Source organism: Xiphophorus maculatus, chromosome 19 (assembly GCF_002775205.1).
Source record: "Xiphophorus maculatus strain JP 163 A chromosome 19, X_maculatus-5.0-male, whole genome shotgun sequence".
NCBI lineage: Eukaryota > Metazoa > Chordata > Actinopteri > Cyprinodontiformes > Poeciliidae > Xiphophorus > Xiphophorus maculatus.
The window spans coordinates 24,917,777-24,937,360 of record NC_036461.1 but is presented as its reverse complement, the minus strand read 5'-3'; the positions used below and the strand labels follow the sequence as shown (position 1 = coordinate 24,937,360).

Genomic DNA, 19,584 nt, shown 5'->3' with positions numbered 1-19,584 from the left:
AATACATAAAGACAGACTTTAAAATATACAGAAGAAAAGACAACAAACCAAACACAATAATGTCTTCCAAGTACATTATCCCCATATGATTGTTCATAAAGCTTTCACAATGCAAAATTCTGCAAAACTTGTACACAAACTGCAACACTGAGGTCACTTAAGTTCTTTGCTTTTCTTAGAAATAAAACATAATTCACAGCAAAATAAGGTTTCATAAATAAACATTTAAACACACAGGCTGAAACCGTACTCCTTAGGTAAACAACTCCTTAAAAACACTTTTCTCAAACACATACGGGTAAACATCATCAAGTAAAACAATAGAAATACAGTACTGCCAGTGAGAGTTATGAGTCTACAGTAGGTTTCCATCTAAATCTTCATCTATATACAAAGAATAGAAAAATAAATCACACACAGATATTTATATTTAAGTTTCACAAAAAGTTTCATAAAAACGATACTTTTCAGCAAACACCAGAAGATGTAAGGACAAGGTTTAAAAGTTTTAGCACCTCCCCGGTACACAAACCGGCAGTGCTTTACGTATGAAAAGCACGGCTGGTGTAAGTTACAGATCTTTGTCTCTTGATTGGCCGTCTTCTCGCTCAGGATCCCGCAGATGATGGATTTTGATGAGAGCCGTTTTGGGGAGGTTGCTGAAAGAGAATCAACAGTTTTAACTGGTTGCCTAATATTACTGTGACAGCATTGATGTCACACCAGTAAAGCTTGATGGTGTAAACAAGGGAAAGTTTGCAGGGAAAAAACTGTTTAAACTACGTTGCTGCTGGAAACAAATCATTATTTCCTCTCCGGATATGTAAATGGCGTAGTTCAAGTAGCCAATCTTTATTTTTTAACTTTTACATCTGATTTACAATGACAGAAACAAAGAAGCTCTCAACATAAAAATCCACCGCCTGGGTATGACTTTTCAAATTTTTAACATCTGTGCTTTTTAAAATATCTCACTCGTTAAAATACCATTTAAATGAATGGTGGACGGCTTCAAATGCTTCTGCAACTTAGTGATGGTTGAAACCTTAATACTTCCGGATAGAAACACCATATAAAGTTCAGAGGGTTGACGAGGCTTAAGGCTATTATGCAGGTTTGCAATGTCTTCTGCTGTTTTCATTCAATGACTGTTGCAAAAGTTGGGATTTTTGGGTTCAGACACAAACCTAAACTGGTCACACACCCCCATTCTCATTGAGCCACTCTAAATGGAGATAAAATACATTTAACAGGATTTACAGTAAGTTTTTTTTTCACTAGCTCTCAGGGCTTTTTGGAGCAATTGAAAGGGAATTTCTATAAATCTCAAAACCAAATTATTCAGCAACTGGTTCTGCGGGTTTCACCAACTCACATTTAAGACTTTTTAAGACCACGATGAGTGGAATTTAAGATCTATATCTCAAAAGAAATGTATAAACTCCACACAGCCAATTTGCAATAAATTTGCTCTTACCCATAATAGACGCAAACCAGCTGGCTAGCTACCAAGGGTATGTTAGCAGTGAGTCACAGGATGCAATGAACATGTCTGGGTGTGACTAAAAAATCCCGCAAGAAAAAAAAATGCATAGGAGACACGCAATTAAACAGTCCTGCCAAGACGAAATTTAAGACTTGTGATTAATGTATTTAAGGCCAACTTACTTTTTAAAAGCTATTTTAAGATATTCTAAGGCCTTAATTTTAGATACATGAATTTAGGACTTTTTAAGAACGCATGGACACCCTGGTATATATGAAATAAGACGTCACCTGGTATTCAAGGGAGTAATGAAGATGAACTGCCGAAGGTGCTGCCGCTCTGAAAGCTCCAGGAGGAGGTCCAGACAAATCCTCCTGTTGTGCATGTCCTGCAGAAAATAGTTTTCAATTCAGCCGAGTGTTCATGCCTTTTTTCCCCTTCCTTTCCAAAGACATACACACGAGTCAGTGTTGTTTAAATGCTTTTTATGCGCTCACCATGTAGACGTCGAACTCGTCGAGACATCTGAACGGTGATTCTGTGATCTCCCAAAGGGAGAGCATGAAGCAAACGGTGGAGAAGGAGCGCTCCCCACCAGACAGAGACCTCATGTCGCTCGCACCGTCTTTGTCCCTGCCTGGAGGCTTTACCTTTGGAGCAAAACAGAATTAGCCATTACTCAGATTGTACTTACTCTTTATCTATATATATACTGTAAGTATACAGTATATATATTTCAGAGACCTAAAGGTAACAGACTCCTTGTTTTGGAAGTGTGAATTACCCTTGAACATAAGTTTGTTACTTTAATACAATAATGAAAGCAGGCGTCTTTATTTTGTATAACTTGGTTTTTTGTGTAACTGCGCATTTCAATTTAAATACGGAAAATCAAAATCACAAAGTCTCACAAAGCTTCTACTGCAAATGTCTTTGTACACTTGAAGTAAGACAAAACTAACATACAAGCAACTTTTCAGCAAGAAACAGGAATTTGTTTTAGGTCAACAATTCCTTAATATTGATGAAGAAGAACCACCTCCACTGGCAGATTATTTCACTTATGATATGGGGGAAAATGTCTTGTTATAAGTGAAATAATCTGGATGTGGAACAAGTACTATGTTGGATCACTGCATGTGCAAAACCGAGCCATAGCAGCACTATATACGATGAGTAGCACAGATAAAGACATACCGAAATTGAAAGCGTCTCGTTGTTGTGATCAAAGATCATGGCGCCGCAACAGTTCATCTTGATTAAGAAGTTATTGAAGTACAGCTTACACCTCACTGAGAGGGATCTTAGGGAGGAGAGGAAAGGAGGAAATTGTTGTTCTGTCATATAAAACCCCAACAGAATACAGTAGTGTCGTACGATGTTAGCCCCGTTCCTGATTTCCTGTGGTTTTGCATGTTTGTCATACAGAACATTAAACCAATTTAAATATTAGTCAAAGCCAACACAAGTAAACACAAGATGCAGTTTTCAAATTTGGGGAGGAAAAAATAAAGATTGGCCCCTCAGTTAAAACATAACTGTGGTTTATTACACCTCAGGTCACTGTTTATAGCCACACCCAGTCCAGATTACTGCCATACCTGTTCTCAATCAAGACATCACTTCAACTGAATCTGCCTGACAAGGTGAAGTACGCCAAAAGATCCTCGAAAGCTAAACGCCATTCTGAGAGCCAAAGAAATGTAGCAACAAAAGTCATTGAGATATATCAGTATCTAAAGTGTTACGAAGCTATTTCTTTTTTTTTTCTCCGAAGAGTTTTTGCGGGGCTAGTGGCTCGTATTTTTTTGTACAGTAGGCAGACAGGAAGGAGGAAGACATGCAGCAAAGGTCGTCGGGACCGGGAGTCGAACCCGCGACGTCCGCGTCGAGGGCTAAGGCCTCCAAACGTGGGGCTTGCTAACCCCCTGCGCCACCACAGCACGCCCTGCGAAGCTATTTCTAAAGCATCGGGACTCCAGCCAACCACAGAGAGTCGGTATCCACACATGGTGAAAACATGGAGCAATGATAAAGCTTCGTATGAGAGGCCCGACGACCAAAATTACCTCCACAGTGGAGTGACGACTCATCCAGCTCACAAAAGACCCCACAACATCTGAAGAACTTCAGGCCTCATTGGCCAAGACTAAATCACTGCTGAACACAAATAAAACTCATCTCAGTTTTCCCTTTTAGACTTTTAGGAAAACATTCTGCGGATTGACGAGACCAAAAGTTGAACTCTTGAGAGGGTGTTTGCTCCGTTGCATCTGGTGTGAAAGCATCACAGCGTCTCCGAAAAAGAACATCACACCATCAGTGAAACATGGTGGTGGTGATGTGATGGGTCTGTTTTGGTGCTTCAGGACCCAGAGGACTTGCTGAGATAAACGGAGCGGTGAATTCTGCATCCTGAAGAAGAACGTCCAGCCGTCTGTCTGTGACCGCAAGCTGAAACAAACTTGGGTTCTGCAGCAGGACCATGATCCAAAACACTCCAGCAAGTCCACCTCTGAATGACTGAAGAATGAAGTCAAAGTGCTGACTTCTTTCTTCACTTGATTCCAGTTGTTGCTTCTAAGGGTGACCCAAGCAGTTATTGGATTTAGGGGCGATCACTTTTTCACACAAGGCCATGTATGTTTAGACACCTTTACATAAAAAGTGTTTTCTGTGTTTACTTGTGTTGGCTTTGACTCCTGTGTAAATTGGTTTGATGTTCTGAAACACTTTAAAACAGGAAATCGTGAAGGGGGCAAACACTTTTTCACACCACAGTAAAATGGCAGTTGTAAGTGTAAGATAAACAGTGAAAACACATCTGAAATGGTGATGGCTGCTTCTCTACCTGCGCATTATTTTGTATCTGTTCTGCCTGTCTGACATGATGTTGTTGAGCCGGTCGATGAACTTGCGCAGATCCCTCACTTGGTTGGTTTTCTCTTTGTAGAGCGAGAGGGCCTCGGCGTACTCCCTAATGAGGTCAGAGGGAAGAAGTTGGCATGGCGTAAATATTTCTGACTTAAACTGCATGAAACCAGGGCACAAGATGAGTTAGGAATAGCCAAGAGGCAGATCTGATTGAGGTACAAAGGAGGCTCAGCAGAGGTTCGGCCGATCCAATGAGACTGCTGCTTCTATTAATTCTCCCTCTTAGTTTGGCTTTTTTTTTTTTCCTCCCGCGCATCCCAGTTTCACTGTCTTTGTTTTTTGTCAATGTGTGCATTACAGCTGCTTCCTTTTCCTCTTTTTTTCCTCTTTACGCTGGTGATCTCTTTCTGGGGCTTCTCTCGTTTCTCTCTTTCCTTACTGCATGTGACCCAGAAATGGGTCAGAGCCCAAAATCCTGAAGCAAGGCCTATTTCCTAAAATGTAACTGGAGGCGAGAGGAAGGAGGCAAATAAAGACCTGGTGGGGAAGCTATGAGTTGGTATCGCTACCATTATGAACACAAATGTTCTGCCACTGAAATAAAAGAGGGTGTGTTAATTGTTCTGAACATAGCTGTCAATCACTAAAAGAAACCTGTTGCTCCCTGTCTTCCTTTATGACGTCTTCTGATTTCCTGTCTTGGTCTGACCTATTTCGAATAACCCAGCTGTGCATACATTTGTTTTCGTTCACCTTGGACCTTATGCAATAACACTTCTGTGGATTCTCCACAGAAACATGGCAAATCTGTAATCGAGAAAGCTGAAGACACAAACATCCAAACGTATGAAAGCATCTGTACTCAGCACATCTTCGTATGCGTAGTTTGCCATCGATGTGGGAGCAGAGAGATGTTTTCTGATTGATCCGCGCTGTCTCTCACCTGATCACCAGCTCCTGCTCGCCGTGGTTTCCCTCATAGACCTTGAGCTTCTTCTTGAGCCGTGTGATTTCTGTGTCGATGCTCTTGGTGGGGGAAGTGACGTGCTGCCGCTCGGGGCTAATCTGCGTGGCTTTCTTCACGTTTTCCTGTCAATACGTCAATCGTGTCTGGTCAGAGTCTGGTCTTTATAGGCGAATACGCTATCGATTAGGGCTGGAACGATTAATCGGGCATTGAAATAATCTTCAATAAACGATTTAGTAATCGATTAATCGTTAACTGGAGTATACAGACTCGAAAAAAAGCACAACATATTCCGAGCAGTAATCAAGCCAAAACTGCACAAAATACATTTTGAATTTAAGATCAGAACATCTTCTGTCTGTAAATACGTTTTAGCCAAAACTCCTCAAGCTGTAGCTTCACCCGATTCAAATTCACGTTATAAGGAACGTTATGTTATCGGCAACAAAATGTTCATTTTCTTATGTAACAAAGGACTTTAATTATTTGCACATTTTAGGATATGTCAAATTTTTCATTCAGCAGGATTTTTGATTGGAAAATCTGTAGAATGTGTAAAAAAATTTTTATCAGATTAATCGTCAAAATAATCGATTACTAAAATAATCCTTAGTTGCAGCTCTACCATCTGTCCCTAATTGCTGAAGTGCAGAAACTAGGTTTACTTGAAACAGATTGGAAAAGTAAAAAAAACAAGCAGAGTTCTCTTTACCTGCAAGTCTTGCTCTTTGCCTGAAAGTACGCTTCTCATTGCTTGGATGTTGCCCTCGTACCCTTTCAGTTTCTTCTCTAGTAGTTTAAGGTTACGTTCATGTTTTAAACACTCAGTCTCCAGTTTCAGCTGCTCGTCCTGGATGGCAAGAACAAAAAAAATTATCTTTTTCACCATCAGGAGATCCTTGTGTTTAAATACTAGATGATAAAAGCAGAGAACAAACTCTTGCATTACTACCACTGAGGGGGTCAAAATGTCAAAAAATGTCAGCAATTCCTTTTCACCTTCAGTGGCTCGATTTCCTCTAGCAGCTGATCGATTTTCTCTCTGACGGAGGAGTACTTGGAGTCTGCCTCTTCTGATGTTTTCCGCTGCTTGTCAAGTTCTGCCTTCGCCCCCTGAACGGCTCGTTTTTCCGCCTCAATTTTCTGTTGGTTCTCCTGGGCAACTTCCTCCTGTGCATTGAGATTTCAGGCGTTAATCTGGCACAGCTCATGAACGTTGTGTCTGATTCTGACAGTGATAAAACTGAGAAAAGCTGAGGGTCACCAAGGAGGAGATGTCATCACTTTGCTCCTCATTAGCGGTCTCCAGCTCACTTATTGCTGCCTTGACTTGGTTCTCAGAGGCCTGCGATGCAGCCAAAACAGAAAAATGATAAGAAAACAAAGGATTTAAAGAGCGGGTAGGTAATGACACGGCAAAATTAGATTTAAGAGGTGATGTTGCCTCACGCTGACCTGAGTCTTCTTCAGGGTCTTGATGGTGTTGTTCAGGCTGCTCTCCATGTTAACTATGTCTTCGCTGACGGAGTTCACCTGAAGCTGAAACCTGGACAGCTGAGCTTCGAGATTCTCCAGTTCCGACTCCAGCACACTGCGACACACATCAGAGATTTTCTCTCAGTCAGCGACTCCCAACAGTTCAGACTGGACTCAAAACGAGTTCATGTCAACATCTCTGAAGCCAGACTTAATGTGAATTTGGGATCAGTGTCCGGCCAGAGGCGATGTTGAAGAACCGGGAGTTTGTCCTTTTCCTTCATGCCACCGTCCAGCCATCCATCGAAATGCACCAGTACAACTGGCAGGTTAGGGTTTTTCCACCAGTGCGGTTCAGTGTGTGTTCCTGTTCTGAATGCGTCTATGAACTGATGTTGCGTGTTTCCACAGAAAACAAAAACATTCCACAGCATAAACTGTGATTTTTCTGCGCAAACCCCAACGTCACCTATAGACCAAAGGCAATAATGATGAAGCATGGCACCAAAGATTGCGCAGCGGTCTGTTAACCTGTCATAATGAGCAATACATCAATTAATTGCACAACAAATATAATTTCCATTTGGAGAACAATCGTTAAAGAGACGCTCCTCTTTAAAGTCGTAAAGAAAAGCTGGCATCTTGAGAAATGCCGCAAACATTTGACAACAAGTACGATGTTTGCACTACCTGCCACTTCTGCCTGTTTTTTCCTGCTTGAGCTTAATGATTACTGTTTTTTTGAAATGCAATTTTGGTTACTGAGACTTCATAATATATAATTTTAGTTTTCATAATTTTAACTATTGTTGTTTCTGTTGTTTCATTTGTTTATTTGGGACATTTAAAATGTTTTCCAGTTCCAGTGTTGAATATTCTTCCGTTGTTTTGATACTTGCTTAGCTAGAATTTGTGGCGATGGAACGGCGTCAGTTCTGATGATCTTTGCGTGAAGCTGCACAGCAGAAAGAAGCTCCAGAGTTTTTGTGATGTTCTGCAGTCAAACTGGAGCTTATTTAACTTTCTCAGCAATCCCAGGTAATTTCGGATCAGTTTACAGTTCCTTCAGCTGATGATTTAAACTAGGATTATGGCAACACGATAGCTGTAAAAGCTACTTAAGGGTTCGTGCTTTCAAAAAGGTCAGCTGAGATATCCAATTGTGTAAAAACCTTTTACAGCAGTTTGTTTAATTATTTTACTTCCTTTTTTTTAACGCTGCTGGAACCATTTCAGGAAAACCATTTGCACTAAGGGAAGCCAGAGACAGGTCAGAAAAATAAAGTGTGTAGAAATCTACCCTGGTGCTGAGCTGACAGACATTTAAATCCATTTTTAATATTTATTGAAAGGAAGGAAAGACTTTCATGGACTCATAGATAGCATAACACTCTCATCACAGCCTATATTAGGAGATTTTAACAAGTAAATTTATTGTTTTTTCACAGTTTAAGTTATAAAACACAGATTAAAGCGATCACCACCGCTTAGGATTGCTGATTTTAGGTTTGAATGGAGCAGACACACTGCTGCTGCAAACTATTGCAAACTACCACTGTGTGAATAGCAGTTTTAATTAACTTCTTGAGGTTAACCGCTATGACACGTCATAAATTATGTCTTTCGGCAGCAGAGTGTAACTCAGATTAAAAAATCCATTCTGCAAACATATTTCCATACAGTTTATAAGTGGAAGCAGGCGGCTTTTAAACTACAGCTGCTACGAAGCAACCTCAGGTTAATCGTATGTTAGTCTGATTTAATCATGCTGAATCTCACTGCTGTGTTGGGTGGGGATCTGTGTCCCGAGATTGCAGCAGCATTCCAGCAGCAGAAGGAGGAGGAGTCGCTCTGACCCAGGGAACGTAATCTACATAAACGACCCACTTCTCTGACCACAATGGCACAAAAGCAGCCCAGGTGAAGAAACAATTCCAGGATATTGAGCTCCAGACAAAAAAAATAAAAAATGCTTTGTCACGTTTAAGGCCTGTGAAACAACTGTGTACGACTGGCATTTCAAATATCTACAGTATGTGTAGATATACTGTAGATATGTAATGTAACCAACCTGACTGTTGGTTACATTCTGCTCATGTTAATTACACTACAAACCCCATCATACACCACATCAGAGTGAATCAGTTCCAAACTTCCTGCACTTTCTGTGTTAAGGATCGACAAACCGAACCAGTCCTGCTGTCTTCCCAACTGTATTTTTATCTGCTAACCAGTGAGGCAGCCGCTACTGAAGCAGAAAAAAACAAACCACTGCTCTGTAATCGACTGATGTAAAAAACGGAGAAAATAAAATATCTACTTGCTTAAATGGGAACTACTATGCAAAATTCACTTTTTACACGTTTGTGTGCTTCCATTTGGGTTTCTACTGCTTCTAAAAACAGCCCAAGCTGATTTTTGGCAATAAGATAAAAAACTTTTGGTGTCTGAGAAAATGAGCTGTTTCAAAAACCTCCCGATTGTTAAGTTACATCTGACGGGCACTGCGGCGTTACCTAGCAACGAAAGCAAAACCCAGCCACCCAAGTAGTAACCCAAGTGGAGCTCCAGCCCACTTAGTCAGCAGGTTTTACCGCTGTATGCACTGTACAACTTCAACTGGAAAAGACAAGTTTTGTTGTTGACTTACCATCCAGAAACCCTTTGCTGCATTCTTGTTGGTTGTGCAGGAGGCTCCACTTCTGCTTTTCAAAGATGTATGGTTGTATAATTTCATATCTGTTTGAAGCCATTTTCATGTGCGAGTGTAAACCTTGAGTTTGAGGGCGTGGCCAGCAGCAACTTATTTAAATTTAAAGTGAAAACAGCTCATTCTGAAATTATGTCAAAATAAGCTGAACTGAGCAGACTAAAATCTCATTATCTAAGAATGATTTTGTGGAAAAATATAATGTTTTGTATAGCCTATATACCTGTCCTAAAACGTTCCAGGAAGAATAGGAGGTCACCTTTAAATTTTATTATTGGTGTCTTTTTCCATTTCCTCTGGAGTAACAATACAAAGTTGTAGTTTTGTAGTTTTATTCATTAACATTTATCCTCTTCAGCCCATAAAACATAGCCGGTTTCAGGTCACAGCCCTTTCTATGACAGATTTTCAGGGCCAACTGTACATCTTATGCGTATTCTATCATGAATAAACCCCAAAGTACTCACTGTATTTCCGTCTCAATATCTCCACTGAGGTACTTGGCCATGCTGAACTCAGAGGTGTAGTAGCGGTTCGGGAACACCTGATCTCCCTCAGCCGTGAAGGCTTCACGGCAGTTCCTTGGAGGCCGGCCTTTCTGCATCATCCTCCTCGCCTTGTCTTTTTCCTGAAACCACACATTGATGCACATAGTGAGCAAGAAGGTGCAAAAAACCCCAGAAACTAACATCTACATCAGTCCAGGCAGACACTAACTTTGATTATGAGAATGGTTTCTATCCCCCTCATATCAATCAGACAATTGACGATGACAGGAGTCGCCGATGTGATCGTGTCCAGCACGGATGGGTAATCTGGATGACATGCTTTTCTGGTCAACAAAAAAAAACGAGAAGAAAAAATTTAATTCAATAGTTCTCATGAAATGCAAGTGGAGTAGAAACAGCAGCAGGTTCTTACCGCGCATGAACGTTGTAGAGTTTATCGGTGAAGGGGCTAACGATGATCTGCGGTCTGTTGCCTTTCGGATAGAAGCGAGACATGAGCCGCTGAAGGACCAACTCATCTTTGTAGTTGTCGCAGCAGAACGCCTTCATGAAGCTCCGCAAACAGCACTCCACCGCCACGGCCAGGGTGGGATCCTTCAAACTGATGCAAGCCCCTGAGATCAAACAAGAAATGTTATGCAACACATCAACAGAGTAGTCGATAGCTGTGGAGTGGACGGGAAAAAATAAGTGCTTTTCAATATTTACTATAAATAAAAATACTGGGGTTTTCATTTGCAAGCAGACCCTTTAACTGAATGGCCCAGTCAAAGTCCAGACCTAGATAGAGTTAAGAATCTGTAGCAAGACTTGAACATTTCTGCTCGCAGTCTCCCTCCATCCAGTCGTACTGAGCGTGGGCTATTTAGCAAATAAGAAGGCTCAAAATTAGCTATAGTTGCAAGGAGAAGTGATTCTACAAGATCTGACTCAAAGCTGCCAAGTATAAATGCACTCCACACTTTTCAGATTTTTCTGCATACACATTTAAAACATGAATCACTTTCTTCTGCATCACAATTATGCACTACTTTGTGCTAGTCTTTCACGTCAAATCCTAATTTAAAACCACTCCAGTTTGTGTTTGAAAACATTTCAGGGCTACGACAACTTTTGCAAACTAATCTGAGTGGCAACTAAGGTGCTTTCTGACGGCTTTGGGTCTATATCACACGTTCACAATCAGCACGAAAGCACTGATAGTCACCAGGTATCTAAACACGGCATCAGAACAGGAAATGGCGTCAAAACAAACTCGTACTAGTTGATTAGTTGCCTGCTAACTGATTATGTCGCCATGTTTACTTTACAGGCATGAACATTACTTCATCAAAATACAACATAAGCTGAAATATTATATTAAGATTTAACTTCTATTTTTTTTATCGCCGTGTAGTAAAACACTTTGAAGAGCAAACTGATTTATTAAGATTTAAAGTGTCAGACCAACACAAAATAGCACATTTTGTGAAGTGGGAGGAAAATGCTAGATAACTTTCAATATATTTTAAAATAACAAATGTATTAAACCTTTCTAATAAATCAACAGCGTCCAAGAATATACATTGTCATAGCAATTCTAATCAGTGATTTGGTTGTTGACTACAACAGAAATATTAATATATTAATATTGATACTGGCCCAAAATGTTCATATTGTTGTGTCTCTAATGATAATTTATTAAGATGCTTTGATCTGCGACAGCGAGCCTCCATCTTTCTTCCTTCCTTTTTTTCACAATTCTTTCTTTCAGTTTTTTGGGGGTTTTTTTTATATTAATCCCGGACGACAAATATAAAACCAGAACAACGTGAAAACGGTTAGTTACCTATTGGCCCGACGGGTTTCTTGATGAAGCTTCCTGCAGCGAACGCATCATTAATGGCAGCAATCAGGTCAGGAACATCGTCTCCAAACCGCTTGAGCTTGTTGGATCGACTGGCCAGCAGCTGGTTTTTTCTCTTCTGCTTGGACTCGTAAGCAAACCGCACACTCTTTGCTTCGACTCTAGTATAAAAGAAGGGTTTTTATTTATTATTTTTAAAGGGATGAATCCTCACTAGCCACAAATAAAAAATAAAAAAACCTACCCAGGGAGTTAGCTTGTATGAGAAGCAGGAAGTATTTCTCGTACCTTAGCTTGTCCCGTTCTTCTTTTCCCTTCAGGAGTGCCTGATGTTTCTTCTTGATGTCTTCATTCAGCTGCGAACACGTCCTCTCCAGCTCCGCCAGCTGCTCCTTCAGCTCGCCCAACGTCGCCTGTTGTCTTGAGCGTCTGGTTTCTCCGCTGTTGTTCAGCCTCTCGCTGATGGCAGAGGAAACATTTCAAGTTGTTGTGTGGTTTCCTAGAAAACTAAGCCAATAAATGCACTGCAAAAACACATCGTCTCACAAAGAGACTTTTTGGTCTGGTTTCCAATGCAAATATTAGTGCATTTGAAATGCGGCAAAACTGATTTGCAAGCAACTTTTCAGCAAGAAATAGGAGATTTTTTAAATTCAATAATTCCTTAATATTGATGAAAAAGTGCTAGCTGTAAGTGAAATAATCTGTCTGTGGAAAAATAAATTTTTCCCATTTTATAAGCTAAAACGTCTTGTTCTAGATTATTTCACTTATAACAAGCACTTCTTAATCAATATTAAGGAATTATTGGCTTAAAACAACCTCCAACATCTTGCAGAAAAGTTACATATAATTTAACTGTATCTTGCTCCAAGTGTGCTAAGATATTTGCACTAGAAACTGAACCAAAAATACTTGGTAAGATTGAGTGTTTTTGCAGTGTAAGATGTCTGAACACCTCCACACCTCGCTTTAGCCTTGTTAATTTTCTCCTGGAGAAGGTTCTGCTCGCGTTCTGTTTGCTTGAGTTTGTTCAAAGCCCGGAAATAAACAAGCTGTAAAAGAAAAAAATGAAATAAAATAAAAAAACACACATATCCCATCTATTTAAGAAAATCATTTAGAAAGTTGTAAAGAATACCTCCTGCTCCTTGTGAGCTTTGTTAACGATCTTTGCTTGCTGTTTAAAGTTGAGATTATCCTCTCTGAGGGACTTGTGCTCCTCTCTCAGACTGTCAGCTCTCTTTTTTATCACCTGCAGCCTTTTCTCCGTTTGTGCGAGCTTTGACTGCAAGAAAGAAAAATAAATAAATAAGCAAAAGCTGCCCGGTAAAGACAAGGTACATATATAAAAAGACTTGGACATTCCAAATGAAGGGGAATAACTTGTTTCACACCTGACAGAGCTGCAGGTTATCTTCATGTTTCTTATCTTTCTCTTCTTTCTGAATTTCCTCCTTCAGCTGCTGTATGGACTGCTCCTTGTCCCTGACCTAAGGGTGATAAAACATACATGTTTATCATGTTTAGGCGCAACAGCTTGTTAAACACTAGATACCCCAGTAAGAACGACAGGCGATGACATCCTGTTTTATCTAGTTCTTGTTTTCTTTCAACAGAGTTATAGTCAGAAAAATAAACATAAATTAGTTCCAGTCAAGAATTTTATTTGTTTATTTACAGGATAGAAAGGTTTGCCAGGTAATTTACTTTTTAGACATAAAAAAAAAGTCTTTGGAGTCACAAAGTTTTAAAGCAGAAGTGGAATGCCATAACTAGATTTGATATGGCATCTGGAAACACAAAGTATGGCTATTTGTTGTTTTTTCTTTAAGGAAAGAAAAATAAATCTCAAGTGGATGTTTGGCCAATTAACAGAACACAGAAAGTGGGTGGCGTGAGTTCTACAATTATTTCCAAACATCTTTACGCAGGAAAAGAGGCAGACCTTTCTTCTTTAAAAAGGTGGAAATGATGTATTGTTTTTTCTTTTAGAAAAAGTCCAACGGTCTCTCTGTTCAAAATACACCAAGACACATCAAAATGTATCAAGGTTATAAACCGCTAATCTCTTATCTTCAAGGTGAGGAAAAACCTAGGACTGAGGAACCAGGACGAAGCAGGCTAGGTGGCTACGACGGATAGCTGTAGCACTGAATCAGCAGGTACATTATTGAGGCCATTACAGGTGTTGTTTGTGAGCATAAAGTTTGTCAACTAAGAAAATGTGCTGGAGAGCGGGGCTTTCTTTAAGTACAGCCACTGCAACCTTCATGGAGAAAGTTATGAAATTAAATCAACAACCGCTCGCTCCAATTGTTCCTCCTGCATATTTACCTATGATCAAGACCTACAGAAGCAAGCCCTTGTTTTCTTAATCTCCGAGCCAAACCAGCGTTTGACTGCAGCTGCCATGCGTGTGTTTGTATAACAGTATTTATTTTAACTTCCCTTGTTTTTACCACAAATAAAGAACTGGATTGAAGAGACTTTTCTGACTGAAGGTGGGTTTTAAGAGTTTAGGTGATCGGATGGTGTCCATGAGAGAAACACAGCCTGATATTGTGTAGCAAACAGAGACTTTCAGCTGCTTCCATTCACTGCTGCTGTTTCATGCAAGATGCTTTGCTCGTGCTTTCTTTTAAACCGTTTTAACACACTCTTGACTTCGGATGAATATAAGTGATTATAACTAATCCCGGTAAGAGTCCCAAAAACAACCAAAAGGAGACATTGTCTGCTGAACACATCGACGTCAGACAGCATCTTACCAAACACCACGCCATTTGTTTCTTCAGGCTCTCCAAGTTCTCCTTCAAATCACTGAAAGACGACAAGCTTTCATATCGCTCTTTCTTCTGCAGGAACTCCTGCTTCAAGTCCTTGAGACACTGAACACAAAACAAAGATGAACACATTTTCCCTTTTTTTAAAGAAATATGTCACAGACATGCTAAAGTATCAGCAGCAATTTTGTCTCTTAGTTGCCTCTTAAAACAGAGCTTAGAAAGTGTATATAAATTAAGCCTCAAAAATAAGAGACTGGAGAAGAAAGGAAAAAAATAAACAAATGAAGAGATATTTTTATTGTACTCATAATATATAGAAATCTAAGACATTACTAAGCAGTGCTTCTTTTAACAAGTGTGAATTTTGCAGATAGAAGCTGATAAACAAAAGGTGAACAGAGAAAGAGGATACCACGTATATAAAAGATTACGGTACGCTATAATCTATCAAGCGTCTTGAATTTATATCTTTTTAAAACAGATATAAAAACGATATAATGGAAATAGACTGGAATTAACTGGATTGAAATGAAATTGATTTGAACGAAACAGGATTCCATGGATAATTGGATATAAGCTGAACTTGTCTATTCTGTAGATTGTACCGTCACACCATGCATTTTACTGAATTAAGTTAAATGTATGGCAGTGTATTAAACCACCCTAAACTACAAGATTTAAATGTTTTACCATAATTTTGAACTACAGAATAACTTCATAATTCAGGGACATGAAGTCATTGATAAATATGTGGATTGGAAATCAGAACATCCATCAAACATCTGGCAGATTTATCAACTCCAGAGTAAAAGAGCTTGAGGCGATAAACACGGGTCTGTACCTCCTCTTGCCTCTCAACCTGTTGCCGTGTGATTGTTTCCGTGTGCTTGATGTGGATGTAGTCTCTCTTCATCTGCTCGAGTAAAGTTGCTTTCATGAAGAACTAGGGATGGTAAAACACCACAACTTCAGCTTGAAAGACAAAGCAATGGAAACTGGAATGAGTGATCTCATAGCGAATGGGACCTTGTATTTGTCCGACTCGTTTTTCGAATGCAGGAACTGTTTGCTCATTTCTTGGCTGAGAATGGATACTGGATTATCCAGCTGAAACACACACACACACACACACACACAAAATAACACACACTCCCTTTCAGAACCAGAACCACTGATTTTCCTTAAAATCCCTTCAAATTTAAGGAAACATATAATTGTTACCTGGATGTTAAAGTGGTCCAGAATTGCTACCAATTCTTCTTTCTTGTTTGAGACAAGTTGACCTAAATATGAAAGAACAAATAATAACCCCTTTAACATAAGTCAAATCAATTAGAAATAGTTTATATTAGATACAGTAATCCACTGAAGGAAATTGTTACAAAGATATTCAGAACAGACCAGAATCATGCTTCACCTACACACAGTACAGTGTATATAATGACATCTAGAGCTGAAGGAATGAGTGAATGGAATATCCAGTCCAGTTTATTTATATATACACCAACTCAACAGTAATATTCAAATTAAATTCTGTCTAAATTCAGATGCCGTCATATTAAATTGGTTATATGACCAAAGTAATTTCTGTTGATTGTTTCAAATCGTTGACTTTACAGGAGGCATCATAACATTAGAATATTAGGCAGGTCTGGATGTGACTGTGGAGCAAAAGAATTACCGTACTTTCCGGACTATAGAGTGCACCTGGATATAAGCCGCACCAATAATTAAAAAAATGTGCAAATATATGGGCCGCAGTTGTCTCTAAGCCGTATCCATGTTTATCAAAAGCCATCCAGTGTATATGTGACCTCTAACACATAGACAAGACTTTTGATAACGAAAGACAGACGGAGGAAGTGTGTGACGAAGTGATTCTGGGGCTGAGTGCTTATAATCCACAAGAGAAACGTGAAGATCGCCATCAATGACGTTTCCTGGTAGGCTACTGTATTTTTTTTAAAGCAACCGTGTTCAGAAAAAAAAATGTTCTGAACAAAGCACAAATAATATACACATTTGTGTATATTATTTGTCCATATTTAATTAAAAGCTTAAAATAAAAAATCTGTATAGCACCATTATGTGTAAATATCTCCTGTCACAACACAATATCAATGTCAATTTCGTCTCGAGGATAAATTCACCCTTGAGCTTGTGCTGGCTTCTTCATCACACTGCAGTCCAGCATTTCAAAATCCATTGGTAAAAATCCATATATTAGCTGCATCATTGCTTTAGATGCAGCGATCACAGCGCGTAAAAAAAAAAAAGTAAGTAGTGGCTTTCGTCAGGAAATTACAGTATGTCTCACACACCCTTAATCCAGGGATGTTATTCTAACATGAAGAACACAACTAGTGCTTGTTGGAAGCTCTTTGTGTTGATAAAACCAAAACTCAGAGGATAAAAGAAATTTAACTACAATGTAAAAACTGTCTATGTATGTGGAAAAATCACCTGATTTGCTTTTGAGTTTGTATCCCCGAGATCCATCGCTGGAGATGCGTTGTTCAACGGTGATGTAGTCACCATACAGATCCTTTTTGTAGGCATCTGCTCCTCTGTTTCTCAGCTTTACAATAACATCTGCAGTGCTAAGCAGACAAAGAGACCCATGACCTTCTGGATGTAAAGAAAACTACAGCAGCCAATCAGAACCATCATCAATTTACCTTTCTCCTGTTTTCACGAAATCCTTCAGCGACACTCCCCTGTTTGTCATGGTGGCCTTCCCACCGAGGCCAACAATCAAGCCGGTCAGAATGGCACTTTTTCCACCTGGGAATGAAAACACCACCAACAGAGAAAGGGCTAATAAATCAGTGTAGGGCTGAAACAATTCCTCGAATGACTCGAGTACGTCGATTATTAAAATTCCTCAAGAAAAATGTATCTGCCTCGAAGCTTCGTTAACTTGTTTTATTAGGTAGTGCACCGAGTTCTGCCTGGATCATTATTTGTGGAGGGCAGCGCTCTCACTTCTGCCTATGAGTTGTTGTGAAGTGCTAGCAGCATGGTGTTGAATTGTGCGGCGTTTTGCCAGGGTTTGGGGGACAAATACGGATTGTTGAACTTTGCAGAGTGATGGTTGCTTTTGTGGCGTCGTCACGGTTTTGGAGCGAATGGTGGGAGGAGGGGGGGGACAAGAGAGAGAGAGCGCGAGAAAGAGATCCGATTCCTCTGATAATCCTAAAAATATTCTATAGAGTACTCGATTACTAAAATATTCTTTTACCACAGCCCTGAGTCAGTGCATGTAAAGCATGTCAAACATACGCACAGAACTGCAAGTTGAACTAGAACGCAGTATGCAAAGTGCACCCAGCACTGTGTGAACATTGTTTACAGTAAACTAAAGCTTTCACCTCTTAGAAACAGTTTTTTTTAATGGATATAATTTATAACCAACAGCAGTGCAACTAATATGAGTTTCTGTACAAAGAAATGCTATTACTGTATATTGTAATTCAATTATGCAGTAAAGAAAGAGCCTTTGTTGTACCATTTAGTTGTGTTACTTTTATTGCTAAATTAAGCATGTTGTTCTTCAAACATAGACCTTCCTGATACTAAAATACGCCTACACGTGTAAAACACACCAGTTATAATTAGCAACATATTAAAGGGCACTAAGCATGAACTTACTCCCATTGTTGCCCACAATAAAATTGACATGGGGCCCAAACTGGACTGGTCCAAAGGAGTGGTGGCACATGAAATTTTTTAAAGTGATGCTTTCAATGAGTCCAATGTCCCCCTACAGCAAGAAAAGACAAAATAGTCAACAGATAATGATAGTGTAAAGGTACAAAACATGACTTATATATATTTAAAAAATATATACATATCCTACCGAAGGGGAAGTAGTGAAGATGTGTGAAGATAATCCCTGGTGATTTGTGTCCGTTGCATTTTCAGCACCAGCAGCTGTCACTCGCCTGTTCTTCACAGTCGATGCATCAATAATCAGACTGGCTTTTCGCTTACTCATTTTGAAAGAGTCACTGAAAATACAACCAACCACATCAGGTTCAGTTTAAGAGCATGCACAGTTTATACCGATTTATACATGTCTCAGTTTATAAACACAGTTTATACCGATTTATACATGGTATGTCTCACACACCCTGGATTAATGTAAAGCTGTGAACGTTAAAAAATAATGCCCAGTTTTGAATGTGAATATATAGTGTGCTTACATTATGCTCAGGAGTGAATATGTGTAACTGGAACTAACTCTGAGGAAATGTGAAGAAGCTTATTGCAGCAGGAAAACAAAGAAAAATGTGACTAAGAAAGGAAAGAGGTGACAGCAAAGTTTAAACACGTACATCAGCTTTGCTGCATGTGAATGTGCAAGAATACGAAGCTACTACAAACTTTCGGCTATAATTAGTAACACAAGCCAGGCTACCAAACAGTGAATCTGTGAGAAAAGCTAAAACAAGCGATGTGTTATGAAGCAGGAAGCCACGGCTTCGTAAAGATTCACGCAAATGATGAATACAGCACATGTGCCTTGAAAACAGTGACCAACTAAGGCAGTTACATGTTATTCAGAGCAGATGAAGCTGTTTTTCCACCACACACGAAATCTGTCCAAGCACAAAAACAGTCAGCATAGCAGCCGTAAACCGAAACAAAACATAATCACAGGACTATTACCGTGTTTCAGCCTGTCTTCGATTCCTAAACAAACAGCAGAAACACACCTACCATCATTCAGTAGCCTGCAGCCGTCCACAATAACACGGGGCCATGGGGGGCTGTTTCGCACTTCCTGCTCGGACTGTGCGAAGGAAACCACAGCAACACGGAACTCAGAGCGCGTCCTCTGATTGGCTGGCGGTACACCTGCGCGAGCGCGCGCGCGTCTGAAAACAAGTAGTTTCTTTCTTTGTTTATTTGTTTGTTTGTTTTT

General features: G+C 39.7%; 1 protein-coding gene across 1 annotated transcript; it reads right to left on the bottom strand.

The window, feature by feature from the left end:
• Nucleotides 1-204: 204 nt before the first annotated feature.
• On the bottom strand, nt 205-19,474 carry LOC102238117 (structural maintenance of chromosomes protein 6-like). The gene is made up of 27 exons (XM_014468841.2): nt 19,380-19,474; nt 18,517-18,667; nt 18,309-18,420; nt 17,336-17,441; nt 17,121-17,257; nt 15,879-15,940; nt 15,684-15,764; nt 15,499-15,600; nt 14,640-14,759; nt 13,266-13,361; nt 13,010-13,156; nt 12,835-12,923; nt 12,157-12,327; nt 11,851-12,029; nt 10,435-10,636; nt 10,231-10,345; nt 9,981-10,141; nt 6,783-6,918; nt 6,592-6,672; nt 6,327-6,497; nt 6,040-6,177; nt 5,304-5,449; nt 4,338-4,463; nt 2,684-2,789; nt 1,984-2,136; nt 1,777-1,874; nt 205-659 (listed from the first exon to the last, which is right to left on the bottom strand). The coding sequence occupies exons 2-27, from the start codon at nt 18,652-18,654 to the stop codon at nt 572-574; spliced, it is 3,261 nt and encodes a 1,086-aa protein (XP_014324327.1). The 5' UTR covers nt 18,655-18,667; nt 19,380-19,474; the 3' UTR covers nt 205-571.
• Nucleotides 19,475-19,584: the final 110 nt, after the last annotated feature.